General features: G+C 41.5%; 1 protein-coding gene across 3 annotated transcripts in view; it reads right to left on the bottom strand.

Annotated features, from left to right (window-relative positions):
- Window positions 1-21,537, bottom strand: part of ARAP3 (ArfGAP with RhoGAP domain, ankyrin repeat and PH domain 3) — a 188,443-nt gene that overhangs the window by 64,265 nt on the left and 102,641 nt on the right. For all 3 annotated transcript variants that reach the window (XM_058174610.1, XM_058174612.1, XM_058174613.1), the window contains 2 exons: window positions 12,216-12,344; window positions 11,015-11,148 (listed from right to left, as the gene is read on the bottom strand). In XM_058174610.1, the coding sequence (XP_058030593.1) occupies window positions 11,015-11,148; window positions 12,216-12,344 (263 nt within the window). The remainder of the gene's footprint in view (window positions 1-11,014; window positions 11,149-12,215; window positions 12,345-21,537) is intronic.

The following is a 21,537-nucleotide window of genomic DNA, read 5'->3' as shown; positions in this document are numbered from 1 at the left end:
AACCAGAATCTTAAAGCGCACCCGAAAGACCACAGGAAGCCAGTGCAAACTGCGCAGAAGTGGTGTTACCCGCGCAGCTATTACCCGCGCAGCTGCATTCTGGACTAGCTGCAGCCTCCGGGTGCACTTCAATGGCAGCCCCATGTAGAGAGAGCCCCATGTAGAGAGCATTGCAATAATCCAAACGGGAAGTGACAAGAGCATGAGTGACCGTGCATAAGGCATCCCGGTCAAGGAAGGGGCGCAACTGGCGAACCAAGCATACTTGGTGAAAAGCCCTCTTGGAGAGGGCTGCCAAATGATCGTCAAACGACAGCCGCCCATCCAGGAGGACACCCAAGTTGCGCACCCTTTCCATTGGGGCCAATAACTCGCCACCCACAGTCAGCTGCGGCTGCAGCTGACTGTACCGGGGTGCCGGCATCCACAGCCACTCCGTCTTGGAGGGATTGAGCTTGAGTCTGTTTCTCCCCATCCAGACCCGTACAGCTTCCAGGCACCGGGATAGCACTTCGACCGCTTCGTTGGGGTGGTCCGGGGTGGAGAAGTACAGCTGCGTATCGTCAGCGTACAGATGGTAACTCACCCCAAAACCACTAATGACCTCACCCAGCGGCTTCATGTAGATGTTGAACAGGAGGGGTGAGAAAATCGACTCCTGAGGCACCCCACAAGTAAGGCGCCTCGCGGTCGACCTCTGCCCCCCTGTCAACACCGTTGACCGATAAACGGTGCCCCCCACTCCCAAGCTCTCCAACCGGTGCAGCAAGATTCCATGGTCGATGGTATCGAAAGCCGCTGAGAGGTCTACTAGGACCAGGACAGAGGAACAACCCCTATCCCTGGCCCTCCAGAGGTCACCCACCAACGCGACCAAAGCTGTCTCCGTACTATGTCCGGACCAGAAGCCGGACTGGAACGGGTCTAGATAGACAGCTTCATCCAGGTACTGGGGAAGCTGCCATGCAACCACACTCTCTACAACCTTCGCCAGAAAGCGAAGGTTGGAGACTGGACGATAATTTTCCAAAATAGCTGGGTCCAGGGAAGGCTTCTTGAGGAGGGGTCTCACCACCGCCTCTTTCAAGGCAGCGGGGAAAACCCCTTCCAACAATGAAGCATTTATAATTCCCCGGAGCCAGCCTCGTGTCACTTCCTGAGTAGCCAGCACCAGCCAGGAAAGACACGGGTCCAGTAAACATGTGGTTGCATGTAACCTCCCCAGCAACCTGTCCATGTCCTCGAGAGCCACAGACTCAAACTCATCCCAAACAACCTCAACAAGAGGTGCCTCCGTCATCCCACTTGGATCATCGCAATTTTGGTCTAAACTATCCCGAAGCTGAATGATTTTATTGTATAGATAACCGTTAAACTCCTCAGCACGTCCCTGTAAGGGGTCATCCCGCCCCTCCTGGTGAAGGAGGGAGCGAGTCACCTGAAACAGGGCGGCCGGGTGGTTATCTGCCGATGCAATGAGGGTGGAAACATAAGAACGTTTCGCCTCCCTCATTGCCACTAGGTAGGTCTTAGTAAAAGATCTCACTAGTGTCCGATCAGCTTCGGAAAGGCTAGACCTCCAAGTACTCTCTAGGCGTCTTCTCTGGCGTTTCATCTCCCTCAGCTCCTCAGAGAACCAAGGAGCCAATTGAGATCTACGCTGGGTCAGAGGCCGCAAAGGCACGACACGGTCCAAAGCCCCAGCCGCGGCCCGTTCCCAGGCCGCAACTAGTTCTTCAGTCGTGCCGTGGGCAAGATCCTCAGGGAACGGCCCAAGCTCCGTCCGGAACCTTTCAGGGTCCATCAGGCGCCTGGGACGGAACCAACGCATTGGCTCCGTCTCCCTGTGGTGGTGAGCGGCGGTCCAAAAGTCCAGGTGAAGGAGAAAATGATCCAACCATGACACCGGTTCCGTCACTAAATCTCCGAATTCCAGATCATTAATCCACTGTCCAGAGATAAAAATCAGATCTAGTGTGCCTCCCCCCGTGTGTGTAGGGCCATCAGTTACTTGAATCAGGTCCATGGCCGTCATGGAAGCCTGGAACTCCTAAGCTACCATCGATGACAAGCTGGCCAATGGCAAGTTGAAATCCCCCATGACCAAAAGTCTGGGAATCTCAACTGCCACCCCGGCAAGCACCTCCAGCAGCTCAGGTAGGGCTGTAGTCATGCAGCAGGTACGCGATCAACAGACCCATCTGATTCCTCTGGCCCCACTTCGCAAGGAGGGACTTACAACCAGCTATCTGAGGAACAGTGGACTCCCTCGGCTCTAGGCTTTCTTTAATCACAACCGCCACCCCCCCACCCCTACCTTGGGCCCTCAGCTGATGAAATGCGTGGAAACCCGGAGGGCACAGTTTGACCAGGGGAACACCCCCCTCTGTGCCCAACCAGGTCTCCGTAATGCCCGTAAAGTCCGCGGACTCCTCTGAATAAGATCACAAATCAAGGGAGCCTTATTAGCCACAGACCGGGCATTGCACAGCATCAGCCGAAGACCCAAGCTCTGAGGATCTTGGTCATCCGGGGAACGAGTAAGGACTGAGAGGCTGGAGCACGTGATCGCTTTTAGACATCGAGCACGTGCTCCCGGGGAATGATACGACCCCTTGCCTCCACCATATCTGCCTCTCCCACTTACCGTACAGATGGAATAACATAACATAATATAAATGTAAATGTAAAAACAAAAAACTCTACGCTCTGAACATCCCCCTCCCACCCTGCCTTCAGACCAGATGGAATAGTGCCGTGAGCACGCACTTGGACTGGACATACCCTCCCTGACGGGCTTCTTCCCCTACCTGTCATCAGGTGTTCTTCCCCTCCCCCCCTTTAAACCCCCCCCCCGACGGGTTACCCCCATTTCCCGACCTTACCCTCCCACCCCTTAAAAATTCCCTATTTAAAAAGCCCCACAGGTTCTTTTTTTCGCATGCCACCTCTGTGGGTCCCAAAACCCGTCATAGAGGCCGGCCCTCGGTAGTGTGGAGGGCTATTCCTGCGAGGCGGGGGCACCTCGCAGGTGCAAGAGTTCACAAGAGGAGTAGCACACAGCAACTGAAGATAAAATCGGCTAAAAGGGGTCCATCTCCGAGTGGCAAGAATGATGACAAAATGATGTTAGTTCAGAATGATGACAATCCTGAATAAGGACAGGCCTAAAATAATGACACGTGATGGTAGTCCAGAATGATGGTAGTCCCGAATAAGGGCAAGCGTAGAGTGGAGAACCAAGAACAGTCCAGATGGTGAATTTTTTTTATTAAAAAAGTTTTACAACAATTAAATTTTTCCCCCTCCCCCCCTCCCTCCTAAACCCCCTCCCCCCCCCTGGACTTCCCGGAGCAAACACAAGGTATAGTTCCTTAAACAAAACAGTCATACATTAAACTTTTTAAAATCTAACACAATTATAATCTTTCTCTCTCACATAACCTGACTTCTTCCATTAAAATCAAAAATAACATCCTTCATTCAAAAGCAATCCGAAATTTCTTAATCTGATATCTATTTTGAATATAATCAATCCAGTTCTTCCATTCATTTAAATATTTTTCTTGAGTACTGTCTTTCAAGAAGGCTGAGATTTTAGCCATCTCAGCCAAATTGGAAACTTTCAATATCCATTCTTCTATTGTGGGTAATTCTTTTTTCTTCCAATATTGTCCAATCAACAGTCGTGCTGCTGTTATTAAGTTCAAAATCAACTTAGTCTCAATCACTGTACAGTCCGTTGTTATTCCCAAAAGGAAAAATTGCGGTAGGAACTTTATCTTCTTCTTCAGAACATTCTGCATAATCCACCAGATTCTTATCCAGAAAGACTTAATTTTCTTACAAGTCCACCATACATGAAAATATGTAGCATCATCACAATTACATCTCCAACATTTCACTTGCATATCTGGATACATACAGATACATATCTGGATACATACAGATGGTGATCTGTCAGATGCCTAATACAAACATCCTGGAGTAAGAAGTGGGGGGTTGCTCCGGTCATATGCAATGTCGGCCTCCGTCCCCCAATCGAATCTACTGCCTCTTCCAAAGGCCCAAAAGGACCAAACACGGCCAGAGAATCCCAAAAAGGCCAGAAGAGGCGTAGCTGATGTTAAACTGTCAGGGGGGGACTACAAGAAGATAAATCCGGAATACCTCCATCGCCTTCCCGCTGTCCTCCAACCACCACCTCCAAACAAGGTCAAAAGGTACAATCCAGGGGTCCCTCCAACTCCATCACCCCCTAGTACATCCTCACCAGGTTCGGAGGCCAGGTCTCTCCAAACCTCTCCTTCCAAGAGGCCTGACCTGTCCAGCAGGTTGAACCTCTCTGAGAGGCTGGAGGATATGAAGGACACCATGATCGCAATCTGGCAGCAGGGGAAGGCCATGGACGACGTGGCGGGAGACAGATGGAGCGTCTCTGCTGTTGCTATCACCCAGATCAGAGCAACAAGACCCGGACCCGAACGGCACAGCACAGCCAGGATGCCAAGATGTAAAAGTCAGGAGGCAAGATGTAAAAGTCAAGATGTAAAAATCAGGAGGCAGACCAGCCAAAAGATACCAAATCCCAAACGCCAACTGCAGGAACCAGCTGAAAAATCGGCCGAAAAAATCGGCCGAGAAAAAATGCCGAGTCATCGCCCCACCACTGGGCCTGAAAGAACATGGCCGCCAGGATTCACCGTCTGCTTACCCGGCCCCGTTCTCAGCAGCCGTGGGCACAAAAATGTCCGGAAACCTCTCCCACGGCTGCTGAACAGATGATAATCCAGGGCCAGGGGCAGCAGGCAGCTAGACGGGCAGCTCGGACGTTGCCATCCTTGGAGGGCCTCACAAACGCCGAGACCGAGTCTTCAGTGCCGCGCCATCTTGCGCATGCGCAGAACTGATTTCTGTACCTGGACCGGTATTAGCAGCCCAACCCGCCAACCCAGCATCCCTGATCCCTGTGGGGCCAGCGAGGCAAAACAATTGTCAGATCCCAGAGTTGAAAGTAAAATTCAGAGGAGAGGCAGAACAGCTGAGGTACTTCCTCACCCAGGTTTGGAACTTCATGACACACCATGGACTGAGCTTCCTGGACGATGAAGCCAAGGTAAACTGCAACACTGTGGTTCTGGAGTGGAGGTGGCCAACTGGGTGGTTTCTCTCTATGATGCTGGCACCAAAAAGCTCTATGACTGACTACTTCATGTTCACCCTGAGATGATGGTTCGAGGACCCTCTGGCAGATCAGACAGCAAAGAGAAGGCTCAAGACCATCTGGCAGGGCAGATGATTGAGCACGGCCTACATCCAAGAATTCCAGAGGGTTGTCTAGCTGGCTCCCAGACTGGCCACAAGACATGGAATGGAATACTTTCAACAAGGCCTCAACCTGGAGGCCCTAATCAGCTGCCTGTCCCAGGGGTCACCCAGACCCCTCTATAAGTGGCACATCCTGGCTGGCAAGGGGGAAATTGACTTCACCATTATCCACAAGACCTGTTCTGTTTCCCTCCCCCAATACTCCCAACAAAGAGTCAGTCAAAGGCCTTCTCTTCTGATTTATTTACATAGATAAATGTCCTGGCCACATCTACCCACGGGCCTGCCAAGTCTCTGGAGATAACGAGGAAATTATAGATAAGGCCAGAATTACTCACAAATATATTCTTCCCTCCATTGATACAGTTTGCCCGCGCAAATTCATTGCTTTGTCCAAGACAAAAAACCAGGAAGTCCCGCCTCCTATTTATAGTCTCTGCAGATGTCACTGCATGACCATCATTCCTTGGCTTTGTCCCAACGCTTCCTCTGCTGTGCGCACCGGTCATGTCTGCGCAGTCTTGCATCATTCCAAAACTGTTCTTGGGGCGCTGCCAAATCAGAAGAAGGCTCGGGAGAATCAGGACTTGCCGGCCCCTCCTCCTCCCTTTGGGTGGGTGCCAGGGAGGGAAAGGGCCCAAGAGAAGTAGGCCTTGCCAGGTCTTCTCCCTCACTTTCTGAATCATCCGAGGCCAGGAGTCCGGGTCCAGGAACCTGGGTCACAACAAGACCATAGAGTGAGGTCTGTGAGGGGCAGAGTGCTGGAGAAGAGGATTCCCCCCAAAGATAAGTAAGGGTTAGTCCAATCCCAAGCAGCACCCATGGGTCTGCTTTTGTTGCAGCAGAGAGGGTGATCAGGCAGCTGATTGCTCAAGCCCTCATCCGGGGGGCCTATGACTAAGCATTCCTCACTAAAAAGAGGGAAAGCTATGGCCAAACCCAAAACTACTGCCAGAGAAGGGGACAAAGTTGAAGAATTTTTACCCTTCAGTGAGGAGGAAGATAATCTGGCGAAGAGCCAGAACTGGTCAAAGAGGATGGCAGCAGCAATGATAATCCACTGGTGACTGGTGATTCAAAATTAATTGTAGTGAGAGTGCAACTAAAAGTAGCCTCTTCAGGGTAGAAAGTGGAATTAGTAACTTTAATAGTATATGGATGTACCCCAGGGGTGAAATGTAAAATTTGTTACTACCGGTTCTGTGGGCTGGCTTGGTGAGGGGGTACTGTGACTGGGTGGGTGTGGCCAACTTTTTTTTTTTACTTTTAAAAGCATTTTAAAAGAGGTTGTAAAAAAATGCTTTTAAAAGCCTCTGATGATCAGGCAACTCAGCTGGGATTGCGAGAGGAGCCTTTTAAAAACATTTTTTCTACAATCTCTTTGGCTGAAGAGGTTGTAAAAAAATTCTTTTAAAGGGTTCTGATGATCCCAGCTGAGTTGCCTGATCGCCAGAACCTTTTAAAAGCATTTTTTACAACCTCTTCGGCTGATGATCACACGGCTCAGCTGGGAATGGGCGGGGGCAGGGATTTTTGCTACTGGTTCTCCGAACTACCCGCCGCCATTGCTACTGGATCAGGTGATCCGGTCTGAATCGGAAGCATTTCACCCCTGATGTACCCGGTATTTTATAAGCCCAGTTGTAGCAGAGGGCTTGGAATGCAACTTTGCAAATTAAAAGTACTGGTGGCATTCCAACAGTTGGACAGCTCCTTAGTGGCTCCTCTAGATTTGTAATAGAACTCTGATGAAGGACATGTTGGCCCACCTAACCAAAGGCAAAATCTTTACTAAGCTGGACTTGAGAGAGGCATGTTACCAGGTTGTGGATTAAAGATAGAGCTCCCTATTGAATTGTTTCCAGTTCCGGATTCTTCATTTTGGCCTGCACTGTACATGTAACTAATTAATGAAGTCCTGTAGGAACATTTATTCAAGGGGGTCTTGGTCTATTTGGTGACATCTTAATTTATACCAAAACATGGAGGAGCATATGAAGCTGGTAGAGACTGTCCTGCAAAAGCTATTGATGGCACAGTTGTATGTGAAACTTTCCAAATTTCACCAACCCAAATTGGACTATCTAAGCTATTGGAACTTCCATGAAGGAATGGAGATAGAGCCAGAAAAGGTGCAAGCACACCTGAAAGCAGTTGCGGAGTTTCCTGGCCTTTGCAAACTTTTATAGACAATTCATTCCCACTTTACTCAGATTGCTTTGCCATTAACCAACTTGTTAAAAATTAAAGAGGAGGAAGGCCTAAACCCGGAACCCCTCTCAAATGGTCCATGGAATGCCAGAAGGCTTTTGAAAAACTCAACTGATTATTCTCTGCTCAAACCCTGGCAAAACTGTTTGCACAACACATTTATTATCTGAACGGGGCTTCCAAAAGAATTATTTTTGATCATGGAGTGCAATTTACCTCTCAATTCTGACAAGAGTTCTTGAAATTACTAGGGACTACCCAAGGTCTTAGCTCCTCCTTTCAGAGTAACAGTGCCTATGAATATGCCAATGGTGTATTGGAACAGTACTTGTGGTGTCATGTCAATTATCAGCAGGATAATTGGGCAGACCTAGTCTCATTTGCAGAGGTGACGTATAACAATACAGTACATAGCAGCACTGGCTTTGTCTCTTTCTGAGTTGCAACTGACAGAAACTTTGTTGCCATGCCAGAACTCCCACAGGAGGCACCTAAGTGCCTCTACCTAACAGAGTAGGAGAAACAATTGCAAATTATGTAACCAGTGGTTTGCCAGGCATTGGCTAAGGTCAGAGAAATGCATAAGAAATATGCTGACAAAAACACAACCTCGGGCTTCTGGTTGACGTTGTGGCAATATCAGAAACAGGGAATGGATCTCCATGTTCTCTTTGCTGAATTCTTCCTGTTTGTGGGCTCTGTGAGGATCCAAGACCACCTTGTAGGGGTGCCCTGTGAGTTTGCGGAGAGTCACACTCTCCTGTCTGACCCGGGGTTATTTTTCCCTCTCAGCCATGGTGAGGAGAAGAGACAGCCTAAAGATGGCTTTCACAAAGCTGGGACAACCGAGGAACAACTAAGACTAGTGCTGGAGTGAAGTAGATGAACAGTGACTAGAACTGAGGGAGAGGATTCCTTTTTGCCTTAAACCCGAAGGAATAATTTAGAACTATTTGCTCAGAATTATTTGTTAAAGTGGTGTCTAAGCATTCTGAGAAAATACCAAACTGGAAGTGAAAGGTGCAAGAGAGAAAAATAATAACATTTGAAATATACATAAAATTGGACTCTTAAACTGGGAAAATGTGGTACTGGGAAGGCATCTTAAAATGCTGGAATCATTTAATTACAAAACTTATTCTGCTTTTATAATGTATTTCTAACTAAAATGATGATTAAGTATTGGCAATACTGAAACATAAATTGAGAGTGCCACCTGCTGACAAAAGGAAAAATTACAATCTGGGAATACCTTGAAAGACTGTGAAAATATTTACTGGATTATCCCTAACTACCCTATGACTACTGGAGATTCAAATATGAAAATAAGAAAGCTAGAATGCTAGAAACCCCTGAATGATAGAAGATTGAACCTGTAAAGGGGATGCAAAGACGCTTTTGATAAAAGAGTTTATAACAAGACTATTTACATGGAACTGTTTGTATACCTATGGGACATAAAGAGCTGTGATTAGTGCATTCCTTCAAGGGCAACTTAAGGACCAAATAAATAGTTCTTGGACTGCTGGACAAAAGTTGAATTGTTTAAAACAAAATAAAATGGTTTATAAAGAAAAAATGAGTGGAACTTTGAAGGAGATGGTGTTACTTCTTCAAAACACAAGGGAAATCATGGAGAAAGGATTTAAGGAGATTGTGGAAAAAATGGAAAATATTATATGAGGGATAATGAGTAAAGACCAAGACACCTAGGAAAGGAAGAAGCCAACAAAAGAAATGGAGGAAAAGAATCAGCCGAAAAACTAGAGAATAAAAGAAGACGACAAGGAGGAGATAACAATGAAAATAACAGTGACTGATTAATTAAATGAGGGAAAAAACATATTAAGAGAATTGAAAAGAGAATGGAGATACAGGAAGATACTCTTGAAAGGGAGATAGGAGCCTGGGTAGAAATTTTGAAAGCTAGGCAGTGGAAGAGGGTAGTGGTGGGAGAAATATCTAGATTGAACAACCAAGAAGTAGATGCAGACAGAGATAAAGATCCAAGAGAGGAATATGGGAGGCAAGTCAAAAAAAAGTATAGCAAATTAAGTATTGAAGCGGGTAAGGGACAATGGATAGATGATTTCTCCTTTTTGTTGTTCTGATTCGTTTTTCTTTTTCTTTCACTTTCTTTTCTTTTTTTAGGTAGGTGACATGACTAGAAGTTAGGTAGGATAGAAAGAAAACATTTTTTTAATAAAGGGTGACATGATTAAAAGTTAGAATAAGATATAGAAATAAGAGAAGGGGGAATATTAGTGTATAAACTTTTATATAATAAAATAAAAGCAGTAACAAGAAAACAAGGAATAATTGGATAATGACAGACTGTAATTTAATATAAATGTGTATTATTAATAGAAATATATAAGTTGATTGAATGTAATAACTATGATTAATTCTACTAGTTTTATTCATATTAGAATGTATGACACTCAGGTGCCACACTTTCTGCATTGATATGTTTGTAAAAAAATTTTTAAAAATGGGGGGGGACCACAACCCCGTAGAAAAAAATCAAAGTAGGGGATGGAATTTATGTGTCTACTAGGTCTTGGCAGTCTGTTCTGACCCAGCCTTCGCAGAAGCAAGAAACAGATTCCCCGCAAAGAAAAAACCCTCTTTAATTATACATTGGGAATTAACTGCATTCATCAACAGAAAGGCCAGGCAAGAGTCCGACAAATAGTTAACTGAAGCAATAGTCCTTATCAGCTTATTAAGATAAATGCAAGGCTGTGAGCTCTCATCCAGAAGGCTGCAAATTAAGTCAGAGAAATAGACAAACCTCAGTCCTGGCATGGCAGTCTTAGTCGCACAAAACACATACGGAGCAACTTTCTAGAAATGTGAATTGTTGTCTGCTACAACCACCCCCCTTTTTTTCTCCTATTTATTCCCCAGTCAGGGAGGGGCCATTTAGCATCCCCATTTGTTTTGCTTCCCAAGCCGACTCATTGTCCTCCCTTGCTCACCTCTCCTACCTGCTCTGCACATACGTACATCTTGAACAGGCCCCAGCTGTTCCTCCTCCTCACTCATCTTTGACCCCAAAGGCAGCTGCCTCTCTGGTGGCTGGAAAATGCCGGATGGCCCTGGCTCTTTCTCTGTGTCTGATGCTGAGCATCTATCAGAGCCTTCCCCAGGCTCCAGAACTGGCCCAAGTTCTTCCCCAACCCTCTCATCCTTCGAGTCTGCAACCAGCTCCGCTGGCAGCTGGCAGGCTACAACACAGTCTAGACAACCTTTGTAAAAGCTTGGATCAAAATTTGTAGGTCCTTTCCTCATTGTAAAAATTATTAACCAGTGACTGTTGAATTTAGATTATCAAATTACCAACCATTTGTTTGAAATGGTATAGGGTCTCCTGTTTGAGAGGGGTGGGGGTGGGGGTGGACTAGAAAACCTCCAAGATCCTTTGCAACTTTGTTACTCTGTACTGTTGTGTTAATTTTTCAGATTACTATACCTGTTTCTCTTTGAGTAGAAGCAACTTTTGATCCTTGATGACAAAGTAGCGTTCCTGAAATTTGTTCCCCAGAAACTTGGCCAAGTCCTCATGGCATTTCAAAAGACCATATTTGGGGTTCTCACATTTAGTATCTACAGCAAAATAGAGACATTGGGAATAAGTTTTATAAAGAGAAGTTATATTTCAAATATATATACCGGACAAATTATAGAATCATTATTTAGTAGTTATGTGACAGATGTGTGACATCTTTTTAATTTTATGATTCTTGCTGAATCTGAATATCTTTTTCTAAGGAAAGATTGCAATGGTAATAGACACATCCTGTGGTGCTCTTGAAGATGGCTGTTGAAGGGTTCTTGTGGCTGTCTGCTATAGGCCTTCTTTCTTTAGTGACCAGGGGAGTGATTGACCAGCTATGGAGTTTTGCTGTTAAGCGATTACACCCTGGGGAAACTCTGAAGGGTCACCCAGCACCCGAGTGATGACATAGGAGTGCTGCCACACCGAGTGATTTTAAACACAATATACAAAGAAATATAAAACAAATCCTAAGAAAGAAATCCTGCAGCCTCCAATCTTGGTGCCTTTCCTCCATTTCAGGAACAATGCAAAGCAAAATGTTTTGAAATGGAAGCTTATCAAAGAGAGAGCCAATCTAGAATTAAGGAGATTTCCTGTCAAAGCAATTAATCAATGGAACAGCTTGTCTTTTCAAGTTGTGGGTGCTCCATTGCTGGAGATTTAAAAAAAAAGTTGGGCCAATCATTTGTCTGGAATGGAATAGCTTCTCCTGCTTGAGCAGGGGGTTGGACTAGAAAACTTCAAAGGTCCCTTACACTCTGTTATTCTGTTATTGTGTTAATTCTTGGGTAAGTACAATCATCTACATCAAAAAGATTTCACATTGTTGTTTTATTGGGAGATGATAGATACTGGAAAACATGCATTATACTACTTGTTCCTCCTCCATAAAATACTTTTGGACATATTCTTTTATATTATCAGGCCAGCTAGGCCAATACTATCTTCACTATACCATCTTTCCAGATTTTTAGGCAGAAATCATTTTAGCTTTATATGCAAGGAACAAAGTTCAGATCTATTTCTATACAGACAAGAATGCTATAGAAAATGTTCTGATGGTTTTAAAAACAGTAACAAGTATATTTGTCTCTTAAATAATAGGCTCACTCACCTGTGAAAAGGCAGCTTCCTTCCTCGATGGACAACTTTTTCACAAGTAAATATGCAGAGCTGGGTTTTGGTAACTTGCACCACTGTAGGGCCTGCTCTAGAACTTTCTCCTTGGGATACAAAGGACGCTCTGAAAAATGATGTTCAGAAAAAGAATCCAAAGTATAGTATATGCGAGTATCAGGAGGCATCCAGGAAAATAAACATCAGAAGTATGTTAAGGATAAGGGTAAAGATAAAGGTTCCCCTCGCACATATGTGCTAGTCATTCCCGACTCTAGGGGGCAGTGCTCATCTCCGTTTCAAAGCCGAAGAGCCAGCGCTATCCGAAGACGTCTCCGTGGTCATGTGGCTGGCATGACTCAATGCCAAAGGTGCACAGAATGCTGTTACCTTCCCACCAAAGGTGGTTCCTATTTTTCTACTTGCATTTTTTACCTGCTTTTGAACTGCTAGGTTGGCAGAAGCTGGGACAAATCACAGGAGCTCACCCCATTCCATGGCAGCACTAGGGATTTGAACCACTGAACTGCTGATCTTTCCATCGACAAGCTCAACGTCTTAGCCCCTGAGCCATTGCGTCCCTATGTTAAGGATATGGTATACTATATCTTTATGCCAGGGAGAACAGAATATCTGATGGAAAAATTGACCCAGACCCTTGAAGTTGAAAAGGACTGGATGATGAGAGCAAATTCAGATTTAATCCCAAAACCGAATTAGTGTGTCTGCAGAAAAACCCTCAGATGTCAAGAAAATACTGTATCCTCTTTTGCTCTGGATGGGATGGCACACACCCTGCAGAAGATGCAATATCTGAACATCCAGTTGAGATTGAGGCGGGATCGGATACACGGCAGGATCGGACATGTGGAGCAAGTCTCCATGCTCCCATGCCACGTTCTTTCCGTTTGTGGGCTCCAAAGGGAGCCAAAGCCGCCCTGTAGGGGTGGTGAAGCAAAGAGGGGCACCCTGCAAGGTCAAGGAGAGTCTCAGCTCTCCTTTCTGGCCCAGGGTTCTTTTTCCCTCTCAGCCATGTCAAGAAGAGGCAGCTAAAGATGACTGCTAAAAAGCTGGGACAACTGAAGAACAACTAAGACTGCTGCTGGAGAGAAGTAGGTGAACGGTTTTGGAACTGAGGGAAGAAGATTTTTCTTTTGCTCTAAATTTAACCCCAAGAAACAATCTAGAGTTACTTGCTCAGAACTATGTGTTAAAGCGGCATTTAAGCATTTTGGGGCATTCAGAGGAAATACCTGACCAGAAATGAAGGTGCAGGAGAGTAAAATAATAGATTTTGAAATAAATAGAAAATTGGATTCCTAAATTTGGAAGATGTGGTACTGGGAAGGCATTTTAAATGCTGGAATTATTTACTTACAAAATTTATTCTATTTTTATAGCTGTTTTATAACTAAAATGACGATGGACGATGGATTAGTAAATTGAAATTTAAGTGGAGAGTGCTACCTACTGATGAAAGGAAAAATTACAAATCTGAGAATACCTATATGAAGAACAGTGAAAATGCCCATTGGATTACTTCTAGCTATCCTATGACTACCGAGACCCAAATATGAAAATGAGGAAGGTATTCAATTAAAGAAACACTTGAATGTTATACTAGAAGATTGAATCTGTAAAGGGGACGTAAAGGGGCTTTTGATAACTTCTGGGACTACTTAAATGGAACTGATTGTTAACCTATGGGACATAAAGAACTGAGACTAGTGTATTCCTTGAAGGGAAACTTTTTTTTTTTTATTGAAAGAGTTTTAAAAAACAAAAACATTTTTCCCCCTTTTTCCCCCTCCCTCCCAAAAAAAAAACAAAACCCCTTCCCCCCTCCCGGCTTCCCGGGTCAATCACAAGGTATTGTTATACATAAACCAAACATAGAATAAAATTTTCCCTTCCAATCCAAATAACCACATCCAAAGCTTTTCATCTCCCAACCCCCTCCCCATTACATAAAATAACTTTCTAATTATTCAAAGGCAATCTGATATTTCTTAATCTGATATCTGTTTTGTAGATAATCAATCCATTTTTTCCATTCAATTAAATATCTTTCCTGCGTATTGTCTTTTAAAAACGCTGAGATTTTAGCCATCTCAGCCAAATTAATAACTTTCAATATCCATTCTTCTATTGTAGGTATCTCTTCTTTCTTCCAGTATTGTCCAATCAACAGTCTTGCTGCTGTTATTAAATTCAGAATCAATTTAGTCTCAATCCCTGTACAATCCGTTATAATTCCCAAAAGGAAAAATTGTGGCAGGAACTTTATCTTCTTCTTCAGTACATTTTGAATAATCCACCAAATTCTTATCCAAAAGACCTTAATTTTCTTGCAAGTCCACCAAATATGAAAATATGTAGCATCATCACAATCACACCTCCAACATTTCGCTTGGATATTAGGATACATACATGATAATTTTTTGGGATCTAAATGCCATCTATAAAACATCTTATAAAAATTTTCCTTAAATTCTGTGCTTGTGTAAACTTAACATTTCTAACCCAGATTTTCTCCCATGTTTCCAACATTATTGGTTCCTGAATATTCTGTGCCCATTTTATCATACAATCCTTTACCAAATCCTTTTCCGAATCTATTTCAAGCAACACATTATACAATCTCTTTATATGCTCCTGGGTCTGATTTCTACTTTGCTTTATTAAATTTTCCTCCCTTTGCATTATACCAATTTTTTGATCTTCTTTCCATCTAGCACTTATTTGCCCATATTGAAACCAAGTATAATTCCTCCTTCTTCATTTAATACCTGTAATGATTTTAATTGCAATCTACCTCCTTCAGCATACAAAAGTTCTTTATAAGTAATCATTTCCTGTTTCTGTTCTATATTTATATTCTCTATTGCATGCTAGGGCTCGCCCATATAGGAATCTTGTATTCTAATTTATAGGAATATTTTTCCAGACCAAAAGAGCACTTCTCAACACATGATTCTTAAAAGCCCTATCCACTTTTTTCATAAAATAAATACGCATGCCATCCATATAACAAGTCATAACCTTCTATATTCAAAATTCTTTCCTCTGTTAAGTTAAACCAGTCACTTATTACTGAAAGGGCTACTGCTTCATAATATAATTTAAAGTTAGGCATTCTTAAACCACCTCTTTCCCGTGAGTCCTGTATTATTTTCATTTTAACCTCGCCTTTTACCCTGCCATATAAATTTATTAATTCCAATCTGCCAATCTTCCAAATTTTTATCCTTTTTAATTATTGGTATCATCTGGAACAGAAACAAAAATCTAGGTAACACATTCATTTTAATAGCCGCAATCCTTCCCAATAGGGATAACTGCAATTTCTTCCAGCCACTCATATCATTCTGAACTTTTTGCCATAGCAAGTCATAATTATTCTTATAAAGTTTCTTGTTCGATGAGCTAATATAGACCCCTAAATATTTAACCTTTTTTACTACCTCAAATCCTGTCATTTCCTCTAGTTTTTGTTTCTGTTGTATAGACATATTTTTAATTATCACTTTTGTTTTATTCTGATTTATTTTAAATCCTGATACCTTTCCATATTTATCAATTACTTCCAACAAAAATCTACTTGAATTTATAGGATTCGTTAACGTAACCACTACATCATCTGCAAAAGCTCTAACTTTATACTCATATTGTCTAATCTTAATTCCTCTATTTTCATTAATTCTCGTATTTTATCTAATAATGGATCCAGAGTCAAAACAATCAATAATGGTGATAAGGGACATCCCTGTCTCGTTCCTTTCGCAATCTTAATAACTTCTGTCAAACTACCATTTACTATAATCTGTGCTGTTTGCTCTCCATAAATCGCTTTAATTATTCTAATAAAACAGTCTCCAAATTGCATTTTCTCTATTAATTTAAATAAAAAATCCCAATGCAATCGATCAAAGGCTTTCTCTGCATCCAAAAAAATAAGTGCCGCTGAAGTATTCTTCTTTTCCAAATATTCCAATATATTAATAATCTGTCTAACATTATTCCTCATCTGCCTCCCTTTTATAAAACCAGATTGATCAGTATGAATTCTTTGTTGTAAAACTAACATTAATCTATTTGCTATTATTTTTACAAAAATCTTATAATCATTATTTAAAAGTGAAATCGGCCTGTAGTTACCAGGTTTAGAGCAGTCTTGCTCCTCTTTCGGTATCAGTGAAATAAAAGACGTTTTCCATGACGGGGGTATTCCCACTCCTAATTGTATCTGATTAAATAATTCTTTAAGTGGGCCTAATATTTCATCCTGTGTTTTTTTATAATAAGTTGCTGTAAGACCATCTGTACCAGGGTTTTCCCATTTTTAATTGTTTAATTGCCTCCACTATTTCTCCAGTAGCTATCGGCCGATTCAGCTCCTCCCTCTGTTCTAATGTTAGAATATTAACCTTATAATCTTTCAAATAATCATAAATGTCCCTATCCAATATTTTGTCTTTTGCATATAGTGCAGTATAAAATTCTGAGAATGCCTTTTTAATTTTATCCTGTTGGTATATCTCTTTACCTTTATATTCTATTTTTTGTATGACACGTGCTTTCTGTTTCTTCCTTAAATTATATGCCAACCATCTCCCAGGTTTATTTGCATTACAAAAGGTATTATGTTTAGCATATTGTATATTCGTTGCCACCTGGTCTGCCATTAACATATTAAATTGACTCTGTAATATTTTGATAGCCTCTTTAAGTTTATGATCTTGTGGGTTTTGAATTAATAACTGTTGCTTCCTTGAATTTCTTCTTCCAAATATCTACGCTGCCTTTGTTTATTATTCCTTTGCCTATTGTCCAAGTAAATCAATATCCTCTAATACACGCTTTGCTCGCCTCCCACACAGTTCCTATAGGTGTCCCTTTGTACATATTAAAATCAAAAAATTCTTTTAACTGTTTCTTACAATAAGTTACATTATCCTCATATCTAAACAGATTTTCATTCAACCTCCATGTTCTACCACCTTTTTTCCCTTGTAATAATTCCATCCATACTGGGCTATGGTCAGTTAAACACCTCGGAAATATCTTCGCTTTTCTTCACCCTAGAAAGCAAGTCATTAGAAATTAAAATAAAATCAATACGTGAAAAAGATTGATGCCTATCAGAAAAAAAAGTAAAATCTCTCTCATCTGGATTCCGTAACCTCCATATATCTCTAAACTCAAAGTCTTCCATCATTTCAAAAAAGGATTTTGGTAATTTTGCATGTATAGGTATCTTCTTGGAGGAGGTTCTCTTATCCCTTCTTGTATCAATTACTCCATTCCAGTCTCCTAATAAAATAAACGAACTATAATCCCAGAGGGTCAACCTCTCATGTAACATTTTGTAAAACTTTTCTTGTTGCTGATTAGGTGCATAAATACCTATCAACAAAGTCTTTTTTGCATCTATCACCAGTTCAATAGCAATAAATCTTCCTTGAATATCTGCCTCAATTAACTTAGCTGGTATATCCTTCCTGATATATACAACAATTCCATGCTTCTTTTCCAAAGCTGATGCAACAAAATGGTTACCCAATTTTGAATTAATTAAATATTTTTGGTCTGATAATTTTATATGTGTCTCTTGCAAACAAATCACATCATTTTTAAATTGTTTCAAGTAGTGAAATATTTTCCTTCTTTTCTGAGCTGAATTCAAGCCATTAACATTCCATGACAAGATTCTATTTGCCATTACTGGCCTCCTGAAGCTTTGGAGCAGACGCTCCTCCTCCGGTATCTTCCGTCTAGCTCCTCCCACAGCTTCCATAATGGGATCCTGACTTTTACTTTGAGACTGTTGCTCTTCTTTACGCTTAAGGGCTCCTCTTGTCACCCTTTGCTCTTGTGGTTCCTCTAATACTGGCAGCAATAAAGGCTCTTGGATCACCACGCCTTCTTGAGTCTCTTGAAGTTTTTCTATCACTTCTATTTCGACTTTCAAAACTGTAGAAAGAAAATCCTTTGCCTTTAAAACAGTGTCAATTCTATATCTCCTTCCTTGATAGAATAGTGTCAGTCCAACTGGCACCTCCCATCTGAATTGAATCTGATGTTTTTTAAGTTCTTGTGTAAAAAAAGCAAATTCCTTCCTGTCTCTTAACATCTTTGAAGGAATCTCTTTCAACACCTTCAACTCCTGTTCTCCAATTTTTAAAGTTGTCTGATATGAAACTTGCAGAATCTGATTTCTCATAGTCCTTTTCACAAAATAAACCACAATGTCCCGAGGAAGCTTTCTCTGTCTTGCAATCCAAGAATTAACTCTATATATTTTATCAATTTGGTAAGCTACCTCTTGGGGTCCACATCAATAAATTCAGCCAATGCTTCTGATATAATTTTTCTTAAGTCTTCTCCTCGCTCTTCTTGCATACCACAATTCTAAGAGCTCCTTCCATAAGTTTATATTGTAATATCACAACCTGATCTTCATTTTGATCCACTTTTTCTGAACACCTTTCATTTTGTCTTCTAAATGCTTATTTGACTGAGAGATCTGTTGCATTTCCACTTCCAATCCTTCAATTTTTTACTCAGTCCTTGAACTGCCATAAGAATATCTTCTTATTTTTGCATTAAAATTCTCCATCATCTCTTTTTGCCTATCTTCAGAAAGTTTTAATTGTTCTTTCAATATTTCCTCAAGACTTGGTTCAGATCCCCTTCTTCCAGAAGGCTTTAAAGGTTTAGCTGCCATTCTGTCTTCAAAAGAATCAGGAATTCAAACTTAATAACTCTCCTTCCCTCCTTTCAGTATAAAAAAACTCCGTTTGTAACAATCCACAAATAACGCTGCTTCATCGTACTAAAAATTTTTACTTTCACTTTCAGACACCATTTTAAAAGTCAATTAATCAAAGACAAAGAAAGGTTTCAAGTTTCAAAAAGGGAGTCGGTACTTGCCGTGCTGATTCTACATCAAAGATCGAACGCTTGTGAAATTCCCGTCTGCTTAGAATATCAATCAATTTAATAAGTCCTGTAGAGCAGAAGCGACATTCCCACTCCTTTTTCCTGATAAAAACAGGAGCGTGCTGAAGTTGGAGGGAGTGGAATTCGGTGGGGTCATAAATCCAGGAAAATTCGCTCTTGAGAGCAAACCCCCTGTCAGACCTGCCACTTTCCCACAACTCTGATAACCTCTTTCACCCAGAGGTTATGCTAAGCTCAGTGAACAGTGATTTTTTTTCTGTTTCACTGACTTTTACAATCTTCTAACACGGAGTGCTCTGTTAGAGCACCCAGCAGGAGGGTGACGTCACTGGGAAGGCATTTTAAATGCTGGAATTATTTACTTACAAAATTTATTCTATTTTTATAGCTGTTTTATAACTAAAATGACGATGGACGATGGACTAGTAAATTGAAATTTAAGTGGAGAGTGCTACCTACTGATGAAAGGAAAAATTACAAATCTGAGAATACCTATATGAAGAACAGTGAAAATGCCCATTGGATTACTTCTAGCTATCCTATGACTACCGAGACCCAAATATGAAAATGAGGAAGGTATTCAATTAAAGAAACACTTGAATGTTATACTAGAAGATTGAATCTGTAAAGGGGACGTAAAGGGGCTTTTGATAACTTCTGGGACTACTTAAATGGAACTGATTGTTAACCTATGGGACATAAAGAACTGAGACTAGTGTATTCCTTAAAGACTGAATAAATAGTTCTTGGACTGCTAGATAAAAATTGAATTCTTAAAAATAAAACAGGATACTTAAGAAGGAAGAAATGAGTGAAATTGTGAAGGAGATGGATTTACTTTTTCAAAATACAAAAGACATCATGGAGAAAGGATTTAAGGAAGTTATGGAAAAAATGGAAAATACCATACGAGGGATGATGAACATAGACCAAGATGCCCAGGAAAGAGAGGAGTCAACATGAAGAAGGAAGAAGACAAAGAAGAGACAACAATGAAAATAATAGTGATTGATGAATTAAACCAGGGGGGAAATATATTAAGAGAGTGGGAAGACAGGGGCCTGGGTAGCAATGTTATAAATTAGGCAGTGGAAGAGGATAGAGGTGGGAGGAATACCTAGACTGAACATCCAAGCAGCAGACATAGACAGAGACAAAGATTTAAGAGAGGAATTTGGGAGGCAAGTAAAAAAAAGCATAGCAATTAAAGTATTGAAGAGATGATGGATGGATGATTTCTCTTTTTTGTTGTTGTTCTGAGTTGCTTTTCCTTTTCTCTCTCTCTTTCTTTTTTCTTCTTTTTTTAGGTAGGTGACATGATTAGAAGTTAGATCGGAAAGAAAGAAAGGAAAAGTCTCTTAATAAAGGGTGATACGATTAAAAGCTCGTATAAGTGATAGAAATAAGAGAATGGGGAATATTAGTCAGTGGTGGGATTCTACCAGTTCGCACCGGTTCAGTAGAACTGGTTGTTAAGTAATTAAGCAGTTCGGACAATCGGTTGTTAGAAGAAATCTCCTTTTGTTTTTTCCCACTTTACAGGGTTAACCCTGTAAGGAATTACAACATTCTGGTGTTGTTTCCCAGCCTAATCTTTATTGCCCTGATTACAGAAATTGCATCTCCATTAACCCTTATTACATTCTTGGCAGTATGCCTACACTTAGTGTCGCCTTTGGAGCTTCTCCTGGGTTGTTGTTGTTTTTTTGCTTGACTTTCTTAAAGGGAAAGGGTTTTTTTAAGCTTTTTACACTGCTGTTGGGAGGAAATACTCTCCTGTTGGAGTTCTTCCAGTCAGGATGCAATGATTAGCACTTTGAAGAAATAATTGAATAACAAAGCAGAAGCTTTTAATGACAAGGAACCAAGATGAGTGACATTCAGCAAGACTTATTGGCTAGCTAGAAAGAGTGACATTCAAACGTGAGTCTACATACCCTTTCTGACTTTTGGTCTAAAACTGGTTTTTGGTGAAGTTTAATTCCATGCTTGGTGATGTTTAATCCTGTGTTTAGTGATGAGATAATTTTCCCTATTCAGCTTTGTTTGGAAGGATAAATGTTAATCTCTGTTCCTGAAAAGAAGCAGCTTCAGAAATCTGACTAGTTCCTGTGTCTACTTGTTCTGGTAATTGGTTTAACAAGCAACAGATACTCTGTTTGCTCCTTTGCTTCATTCTGGAGAGCTTAAACAATCTGTCTGCTAAAGGGTTTCACTTTATGAGCAAGAGTTGGCTGCTGATAGTTATCATTGCATTTTAACTATTTTAATTTTTCAAGGTGCTCTGGCACCCTGCCTGATTTGTAACTCCAGTTTGCAGGTATTTCTAATCTAATGATTGGTATTTAAGGCAGCTT

Source organism: Ahaetulla prasina, chromosome 3 (genome assembly GCF_028640845.1).
Source record: "Ahaetulla prasina isolate Xishuangbanna chromosome 3, ASM2864084v1, whole genome shotgun sequence".
Classification (NCBI taxonomy): domain Eukaryota; kingdom Metazoa; phylum Chordata; class Lepidosauria; order Squamata; family Colubridae; genus Ahaetulla; species Ahaetulla prasina.
This window is presented reverse-complemented; position numbering and strand designations above follow the sequence as displayed.